Source organism: Pterocles gutturalis, unplaced genomic scaffold, assembly GCF_000699245.1.
Source record: "Pterocles gutturalis isolate BGI_N339 unplaced genomic scaffold, ASM69924v1 scaffold26594, whole genome shotgun sequence".
NCBI lineage: Eukaryota > Metazoa > Chordata > Aves > Pterocliformes > Pteroclidae > Pterocles > Pterocles gutturalis.
In genome coordinates this window covers 284-9,904 of record NW_010136518.1, presented here as the reverse complement: position 1 = coordinate 9,904, position 9,621 = coordinate 284, and the positions used below count along the sequence as shown (strand labels likewise).

General features: G+C 48.6%; 1 protein-coding gene across 1 annotated transcript; it reads right to left on the bottom strand.

Moving 5' to 3' along the window:
• Window positions 1–442: 442 nt before the first annotated feature.
• ALDH2 (aldehyde dehydrogenase 2 family (mitochondrial)) lies at window positions 443–9,060 on the bottom strand. Its single transcript, XM_010082342.1, has 12 exons — window positions 8,953–9,060; window positions 7,447–7,570; window positions 7,089–7,168; window positions 6,440–6,551; window positions 5,439–5,567; window positions 4,834–4,947; window positions 4,361–4,463; window positions 3,484–3,668; window positions 2,964–3,128; window positions 2,492–2,649; window positions 1,701–1,815; window positions 443–723 (listed from the first exon to the last, which is right to left on the bottom strand). The coding sequence occupies exons 1-12, from the start codon at window positions 9,030–9,032 to the stop codon at window positions 691–693; spliced, it is 1,398 nt and encodes a 465-aa protein (XP_010080644.1). The 5' UTR covers window positions 9,033–9,060; the 3' UTR covers window positions 443–690.
• Window positions 9,061–9,621: the final 561 nt, after the last annotated feature.

Genomic DNA, 9,621 nt, shown 5'->3' with positions numbered 1-9,621 from the left:
GGGCTGCCCTTAGCGTGAGGGGAAAATGAGGGAAGCAGGCAGCGCAGAAAGTCAGCAAAAAGCTTAAAAATTGCTTGAGGCAGGGGGTAGTTGATGGGGAGAAAAAAAAAAAACTTGTGAATGCGCTGAAGCCGCTTCTTGGCTCCCTGTGACAAACTGCTCAGGAAAGGAGGGTTCACTTCACTGAGACAAGGAGGTTTATTGAGAGGAGATACAAAGGGGGCACGGGGGGAGCAGAGGGAACAAGTTGTTCCCTCACAGATTCCCGCCGAGGGGTTGCTCTGCTCTGCTCGGTCAGTCCCCTTTGCTCGCAGGAGAGGGACGGATGCAGTAAGGGTACAGGACAAGGAGGACAGAGCTGGGTGTGTAAGCCATCAAAGAATTGTCATAAAACCTACTGCAGAGTAGACAAGCATCTGAATAATTCCTTGAAAAAAGGCACACAGAGGAACAGGAGCACACCCATGTAATGCCTTAGTACACAATTGACTGTATTTGGTATTTTCAAAAGATAAAGCCAAGTAAGGTTTTTTTAACAAAAGCTCCTTCAGGCACCTTCTACAAAAATATGCCTTAGTGCAGAGTTACATGTTTTCCGCCTAAGTTTCGTGTGTGTTAAGAAGAGGTTTCTTTGCTTTGCATCTCGCGAAGCTGCACAGGTGTTTTCAAGCTCATGGAGGCTGCTGGCCTTTAGGAGTTTTTCTGTGGAATTTTGATTGTCACCTAGGAAAAAAAAAAAAAGTCACAAATTATTTACCTGGAGACAGTTATATTAATTTGAAGGCTGAGAGGCAGCAGCATCCTGCAGAAGAGCATCAGAACAAGTGGCCAGTACATCCCAGTCAGTCACCTTGGTCTGGAGACCTATCTGTAAGGCTCAAAGAGAGGGGGAAGCTGTAAGGCTGGGTCACAGCATCTCTCCAGAGATGCCACTGCTCTTTGAGGTGGGAGCGGGCACACTTCTCCTCACCTGGAGCTCCTGTACAAACCAGCCCCCTGCCTGTCACCAGCTGGAGGCCCTCAAGCCATCACACTTAGCTGTCTTGTAACTCCGGGGCCACAGGCTAACCGCCTCTGCCCAAGAGCTCTGTCACCCTTTAGACACTGCAGCTGCAAGCAGACAGCGTGACAGCCCTTCTGCCGTGTCTTACAGGAAATGACTCAGCCTGCGGCCATGGGATTGCCTGACCCCAGGAACCCTGGTCTTGCACGTGGACCCAAGGGCCTGTCGACTCAGAAGAGCAGCGTTAAGTACTGGTGGTCACTGCTCAGATTCCCCCTCTTGAGTGATGAGCATCTCGTGTTCATCTGCCAGTTTGTACCTGCAGAAGCTTCTACCCAACAGGCAGGCACCCCGGCAGATGCTGCTCCCGTTCTCCACAACATAAATTCACGGAGAAGTCCACACACTCGCATTCTGTACAGCGAGAATAAAACGGTGCCAAGTGGTGCAGGCAACTGGGAATCTATTAGGTCCCTATCCGTGTTTTCCTCAGCAGGATAAAGCAAGGCTAGCTTTCTGTCTAAACTACAGTTACACAGAGTTGTGTTTGCGGTTAGTTCAGAAGCACAGCTCCAATTTTTTTTCACGCATTAGAAAGAAGAATTGTAACCCTCAGGTCAGCCTGTCCTAACAGACACAAATACAGTTTGGAGCTACAGCAGAGGATTGGGAAATCTTTGGATACAGGGATACTCACATTTTTCACCTCCACATATGCCTCCAGACCGTATTCTCCCAGCTCTCGCCCATTCCCAGAAGCTTTGTAGCCACCAAACGGGGCTTGTGCACCAAACACATTATAGCAGTTTACCCTGAAATGGAAAGCAAGAGTTAAGCACCTGTGGTTTCAGAACTGCTTAGTGGAAGAGCCCTTTCACAGCAGACATCTCGGCTGTTTACAGCAGAAGGACGGCTGGATTTCTAGGCAGGATTTCCATATTTGTCAGTTCTCTCAGACAACAGAATCAATACCAAAACATTAACCTCATCAACGAGGAAACAACATCCTGAAATCAATTCACGTCTCATTATCACAGGACCGAGCGTCCAGGTTGCCACCCACACCTCCTTCAGAGGACAGATACCAAAAGCACCTACTTGTTCACTCAGTACCATCAAAAAAAAGATAATGAGATACTGGATTTACAAAATCTCCTGTGCTAGAACAGTAAACTGGTGTCGAAGTGACTGTGGCATAGCCTTCAGCACCGCCTCGGAGCACAGAGGAACATCCGCTGTGCCGTGCTCGGTGAGCTTGTCACCACTCGGAGCCCTGCAGCAGCTGCTGTCATACCTAAAATCCCCTCCATACCTACATTTTACCAAAAAGTTAGCGTTACAGTGGAAGGTCTGACATTACATTCAGTGAAGTGCGTGTAACATCGTATCCAAAGTACAGCCAGGCTCGCAAAGAGCAAACGTCATGAGAAAGGGCAGCACACAAGGCAGGTTCCAGCAGTTCAGGGAGAGGGAAAAGTCGAGGCTCACCAAACTGTTCCAGCTCGCAGGCCCTGGGACACATAGTTTGCTTTGTCAATATCCTTTGTAAAGACTGCTGCTGCTAGACCGTACTTGGAGTCATTTGCTCTCGCAATGACTTCCTCAATTGTTTTGAATTTCAGAATCTGCATGACCGGCCCAAATATCTGCAAAATCCAAACAGAGAATGTGAAAATATGTGAATCATGTGAAAATCCCCGATCATGGGGAGGCTGTGGTTGATGCTGGAGCTACGTATGTATGGTAGAAGTCACACAGGACATCAAAGTACTGCTTCCTGTCTTACAAAGCACCCAGGATGTAATCTGGAGGGAAATTTAATGCTGTAACTTTCTAGGAAGCATTGAGTTTTACAGTTCATGATGTCCAGTGCTTGCAGATCTGTGGTTTTTTGCATCAGAGGGGGCAAAATGACAAAGAAGCGAGAAGCTGACAGAAAGAAAGGTGCTGCAGGTCTCACCTCCTCCCTGGCAATCGTCATGTTGTCCTGCACGTCGCCAAAGACAGTTGGCTGGATGAAGTAGCCTCTGTCTGCAGCAGGGTTGCCGCCACACAGCAGCTTGGCTCCTTCCCGCTTCCCAGTATTAACGTAACCGAGGATCTTCTTAAACTGCTCTTCATCTACCTGAGAGCCATGAGGACAGCGAGATCAGCTACAGCTTTACCAGGGATGAAAAAAGATTCGACTGCAACCTGCTGTGCACAGGACTGTGCTCCAGCAATTCCTCATTTCAACAGACTGCCAGGAGGTAGTAATTTTTAAATGCCAGTGTCAAGTGGAGGTTTTGGAATAATGAGAACTGTTGATTAACTGCTCCCTCCTGCACAAGCAAGGAGGTGATGGGCACAGTGCAAAGGAGATCAATCAGGAGGCCGAAGGATGCCTGAAGGATGCCTTTCGTTCTCATCTACTGATGCTCAATGACTCAAGATTGGGACTAATTCATGAGAAAAGAGTTCAGGATATTTCCTGCTCTTACCTGAGGCCCCTGTTCAGTTTTAAAGTCAAATGGGTTTCCAACCACCCTGGCCTTGGCCTTCTCAACGCTCCTCTCCACGAACTCATGATAGATATCTTCCTGGACGTATGTTCGGGACCCAGCACAGCAGCACTGCCCTTGGTTGAAGAAGAGGGCAAAATGGGCTTGATCCACAGCCCAGTCCACTGAGATTGGGGAGAGGAGAGAAAACAAATTAGCAGAGAAAACCAACCAGAGTCAGGAAGTGAGTTCTTCTATCGTGCAGACTGCTGGAGTACCAGGGACACAAAGTCCTTCCAGCTGACAGGCATTTTCCATGCTTTGGTAGGGCAGAAGTTACGCACAGATTTAGTGAGTATGAGGGTCTATTAAAGCACTCTATACTAGAGAAAAAAAATCTAATCTGAGGCAGATTATGGTTCTCATTTGAAATTACCAGGTATTAAGGACAAGTTATTTTAGATCTAGAAGAATTTCCTTCCTTACTGCCTGTGTTTTGGCTCAGTGAGACCAAAAATGAGTCTATGTGCAAGAGATGAGGGAACCAGAACTGCAAAGGAGTAGAAGAAGAATGGTATGCACTAAGAAGTGAAACCAAAAATGGGATTAAGACTGAAGGAAGATACTAAAACAATTCTCATTTGTTGATAACGGAACTTCTCCACAGCACTGGGAAAGCAGTGGGAGTGAGGAGGTGCCGATACACAAATACAGCAGCTGCAGCAGCAGGCACGGAGCCCTCCCGGGGTGAGAACAGTGTGGTGGTGGGGGAGCTGGACACCCACGCAACGCAGCAGAGGTTTCCTTCCCCCTCCAGCTCTGCCTGCAGAAAGCCAGCGTAAAGGCACAGCTCAAATCTTACGCCAGCAGTGCTTACTGTCTGCATCGGACATGATGATGTTCGGACTCTTTCCGCCAAGCTCCAGCGTCACCCTCTTCAGGTTACTTTCTGCTGCAGCCTTCTGGATCAGATGCCCAACCTGCATCATGAGAAGAATTAGGGATGAATTCCTGCATGCAGCAACACCTGGCAGGGCGGCTGGTTTTAGATCTCAGCGGTTTAATAATAATTCCTTCCTTGTCTGGGCTTTAAGGAAACAACAGAAACCTGCCCAGAGTTCCACCTCCAGTAAGAAGCAGCTCAAGGAAAACAAGAGGAAGTATGCTAAAGAAGGCACCTGAAAAGAGTCTTATGTAAAGTAAAACTAAACATCACACCCTGAATTCAGCTCTATTTTTTACAAAGAAGGGTAGAAGGCAAGGCACCTCCAGTATTTTGTACCGAAAAGGTGTGACAGCAATGAGATACTCTCTGTATCCCAAAGTTTAAGGGCTGAGGCACTCCCTTACCTCCGTGGAGCCGGTGAAGGCCACTTTATCTATGTCCATGTGGGAAGAGATGGCAGCCCCCGCAGTGGGCCCGTAGCCGGGGATGATGTTCACCACGCCTGGTGGGAATCCAGCCTGATGGTTTGCAGCACGAGAGCACAACATTATTCCTTTTGCGAATGAAGGATTTCACCTACCCTCACCTGTTCGGAGCGCTTCGGTAGGCCTCCCATGAAGAACAGAACAGAGCCTTTCCTACCTCACTTTCATTTCCCAGGTCTTTAGTGTTCGGTTTGCAATAACCAGGACAACTCCCCACCCCACATCCCAGGCACAGTTTGGAGCTATACGTGTTAGCTTGCTAATCGCCCTGAAGTTTGTCGTTTAACTGATCCTTCCCTAATCAAGATTTATCTCCTCTGCATACACATTTATAAGAACAAGGGTTTTTTTTTTTTGCTAAATCAGATACTAAGATACCCAAGACAATCCAGCCTTTCTTCGGGTCAGACAGCCCTGCTCTGTTCCCATCACAAGCCCTCCGCAGCTCACCTGTTTGGCTGCATCACACCACCCTCCAGCAGCAATGGCGAGGCAGCGGATGGAAACCCAGCCTTTTCGCTCACCTCTTTCACCAAATGAGCCACGTAGAGAGCACTCAGAGGGGTTTGCTCCGCCACTTTCATCACAACCACATTCCCAGTAGCCAGGGCAGGCCCAAGTTTCCATGCTTGCATCAGCAGCGGGAAGTTCCACTGAAAAACGAGATGTTTGCTGGTCTGAACTCAGAAGTTTCCGTAAGTAACCAGTGAGCTTCATTCAGATCAGCTGCAGCACCTCTGGAAGCAGTCTCTGAGCTTTCCCTAGCTGCTCTTCAGCATCTGGCTCCTTCTCAAGCACTGCCTTCTGCTTGTCCAGGAAAACTGTACTCTGAGGTCTCTCAGCACCACTGCAAAACCCTAACTTTTTTTGGAATTAATCTTTACTGTCACTTTAATCATTAAATGATCTTTTGAGGTGTTTTTGAAAGCAAGCCTGTTTGTAACGACAGAGCAGCGCACACAGACCGGTGAGGCATCCGCATTCAGCTCTTGCTCAATGCAAATGCGAAAAACATGCAAATACAGTCTGCACCACTCAGAATCCGGCTTCTCCTGCAAAGAGGGAACACTGTCCGTGGATCACTGGGTAAATACGGCTTTGGTGTTGACAAACCACCTTGCTACGCTTGCTCCCAGTTACAGAAATAAGATCAGGTGCAGAAAGCTGAATTTTGCACAATAGTTCTCTACTTCCTCATCATGCAGAATTTGGTTTTAATGTTAGGTAGAAGTTTGAACTTAATTGTGGTTCTGAGCCAGATGACTCCTATAAAAGGGTTTAATTTTTTTCATTTTTATTAATCAGCAGATACAAAGTAAATCTTACTCAGAGCCCATGAAATCAATGAGTAGTTTCATACTGCCAGAACAAAGGAGCAGCCTCCCAACTGCTGCAAGCATTACTTTCTTTACCACTGGAGGACACAGAGGTTAGCAACACATAACAACTTGCATTTTAAGGCAACTCTTCATGGTAACACTGAATTCTTGAAATGTTGCAGAAGCTACTGATACATTTTACTCACTGGGATTATTTGCCCGCAAACTCCCACTGGCTCATGTCTGGTGTAACAGAAGAAGTCTCCGTCTAATGGGATGGTTTTGCCGTGGAATTTATCTGACCAGCCTGCACAGTACCTAGCAACAATAAAGTATCGGTCAATGAATTTAAAATAACAAGTCTCCTGACAACAGAAGATAAGAGAGACTTCCTCCAGCTATTTGCTCTCCTCCCTTCTTCAGTTGCTTCACAAAACACACACCAATACAAGTATTTCCCAAAAAAGGTGATTTTAAGAATGGACAGTAACATTTGTCTCTCCCGCCTTTGCCAGCACTTTTTGTGACATAAATTCTGTCATTCCTGTGCTGTAACACAGACCATCTGCGTTAGTGTGCGTCCTGTATGTAGCAAGAGAGAAACATATATCTAACAAAAATCCTCTGGAAAGTCACAGGAATTACAGCCTCATTCTTAGCAAAAAATAAAAATAGAGGAAAACAGGGTGTCTGATCCCCTGCTATGGGCCAAACGAAACCACCCAGCCCTGTCACCCACACACTGGACTCAGAGGCATCTGGTCCCTGCACGAGCAGAGGTCCAACCCCCGGCTAGCTGAGCACAAGCATGGAACATGAAGAGCTCCTGTGCTGTCCTGTAGCCTCCACGCCTACCTGAGACACTTGACTACCATGTCCAAATCCACCAGGTAGGCGATGGCGTAGGGTTTGCCATTATCCAGAGTCTCCAGCGCCTACAAAAGACAAGGAGATTGCCTGAAGAGTGAGCTGGGAAAAGTCACGCATGGAGATCAGATTCAATTCTCAGTTTGTGATTCAGATCAGTTCTGCACGTTGGCCTTGTTGCTTGCTGCTTCCCAAAACTACTTCCCCATCTTTTGTAGCTCTCTCTGAGCTTTAGCTGTGGCCAAAGTCCCCATCACACCCGATGGGCACAAACCACCCGCTTCTGCCTCCTTCTCCCCAAAGTCAGGGATCACAGCAGAGCTCCGCCACGGAGCGCGATACGCACCGCCAGGTAAGCCCGGTCCCTCTCGATCAGGTCAGCAAGACGATTCAGCAGCTTCCCCCGATGAGAAGCATCCATCCTCCTCCAAGGCGAGGTTGCCTGCCTGCACGGCCTTGTCCACATCTGCCTGCAGAGGAGTACGGGCAAGAGGGTGAGAAGGGAGCAACCAGCCCCCACTTGCTCTCTCAAAATACAGCTGAAGCCCTCCCTGGTCTCCAAGAGAAAACAGCCTCAGCCAGACAGCACAAGAGGCTGCTTGTGACACTTTTTGGGGGCAAGAACTTGCAGCCTTGACAGTGCAAGACACCCGTCGGTGCCTGGGCAGGGGAGAGCATGGGCTGTGGTCCCTGGACTGCCTGTCCCACGAGCATCAACCCGGGCAGAGCAGCACAGCAGCACAGCAGCACAGCCTCGGCACAAACGCTGCTGCTGGACTGGCCGCACGTTTGTCGCCCAGTCTGCATCCGCAGGGAAGAGGGAGCAGCAGTGGCAGTGGCACAGATGGGTGCAGCAGCTGTGCAGCCGCCACCTCCGCCTGCACTTACACTCTGTTATTTCAGTTATGCGGAGTGCAAATATTGTCAAGTTATTTCCTCAAATTCATCTGCTGGGTTAATATTTGCATCCTAGAACAAGGCATGGAAAAAGCCCCAGAAGTATCCCTTTGACACTCTTTGGGGATTTGAGTTCACCAGCACAGTCTAAGGGAGTTTTTTCCTTGATGAAATGTCTCTAATCCATCATTTTGTCCTGTCAGGGCATTGTTTCTAGCTGGTTCTGTTCTGGCTTGCTGCAATGGTCTCGCCAGGACAAGCCAGTTTACCATGGACATGCAAACAACAAAGGGTTTCCCTCCCTCACCCCTCCCTTGGGGAATACAGACAAGTTTCCAGACTGTAGGAAGAACCCAAAATTGCTGGGAAACACCAGCTCAGCTCCGCCACAGACTCCCAGGAGGGCCTTGCATACGGCACAGGATGATTACGTGACTCCCCACCATTGCTCTCTTTTTCTCTTTTTTCAGTTTCCATGGGCTGGGGACAATCTCCCACTGCATGTGCACAGCAGAAAGGTGCTGTTCAGGTGAATCCCGACCTTTTCTCTCTTCTGCCACTGTGACTCTGTGTCACACCACCAGCACAGCACCCATGGGACCACAAAGGTGTCTGCTGCCTTCATCCCTGCCTGTCCCAGCAACCTCCATCCACGACTGCTGCCCAGCCTCCCAGCTCAGGCTCCGCTGCACACCACATCCATTCCTCTCCGCCCTTTCCCGTCCCAGCTTGCCACTGGTAAGAGGCAAAGCCAGAGGGTTTTTGCTGAAAGCAGTAGTCAAGGAGGAACACAAGCAGCACTTGATGTGGTATTTGGACAGCTCAGGCATTTACTACTGCAAACACGGCACTCGGCGGAGCGGCCCAGGTGAGAGATGAGTGAGCTTCTTCCTCTGCAATCCCTGGGTACCTGCTCACGCAGAAAACAAACCCATCTCGTCAAGAGAACATTTACCTTATCGCCCTCGGCAACCTGGCAGATAACTTCTCCTGTTGCTGGATTGATAGTAGGGAAGGTTTTCTTACTGACTGCATCGTGCCATTCGTTATTTATGAAAATCTGCAACGAAAAAAGCAAAGCGGTGTTAAACCTTAGAGCCAGACCTCGATGAGATCGGTAAGAGCTTTGGTTGTTTGATGACCTCTTAGCAGGCTGTTCCATTAAAAGAGGCTCAACTTGTGCAGGCTCCAAACTGCACCAATATATTTTAGCCTAAAAGTACACAACAAAAGACACAGCCTCAAGTTAAAAAAAAGAATTCACGCCTCGGCTAACAGCATATGAATTGGAAGAGTTCTCATCTTAGGAGATCCCTGCAAGACCTGAAAACCTGGTCGGAACTGCGCAGGGACACCGGGAGCCTCAGGACACTGAACAGTGGGAAAATGCTTCGGGCAGGGACAATACAGTTGATTTTGCAAACAGCACTAGAGCTTTTGGAAGCATTTCCCCGATTAGCTGATTTTAGGCTCCCCGTGTACTGCTCTGAAACCGAGCCAGGGACCAACAGCAGCTTTACACCAACTCCCTCGTTCTCAGTAAGGGCAAATTTGTTTTTTCGGGTGCATGGCATGACAGCGTCAGTGCAAAGATCATGGTGCTGGCCGAGAACTTGCCAATCGC

What these genes read in the sequence shown, in the direction of transcription:
- ALDH2 (XM_010082342.1), bottom strand. Translation starts at nt 9,032, where the DNA reads ATGCAGTCAGTAAGAAAACCTTCCCTACTATCAATCCAGCAACAGGAG. An exon ending in CCTTCACCGGCTCCACGGAG is followed by an intron (nt 4,464 to 4,833) that starts GTAAGGGAGTGC and finishes CTCATGATGCAG; the next exon opens with GTTGGGCATCTGATCCAGAA. An exon ending in CATATGTGGAGGTGAAAAAT is followed by an intron (nt 724 to 1,700) that starts GTGAGTATCCCT and finishes TTTTTTTCCTAG; the next exon opens with GTGACAATCAAAATTCCACA.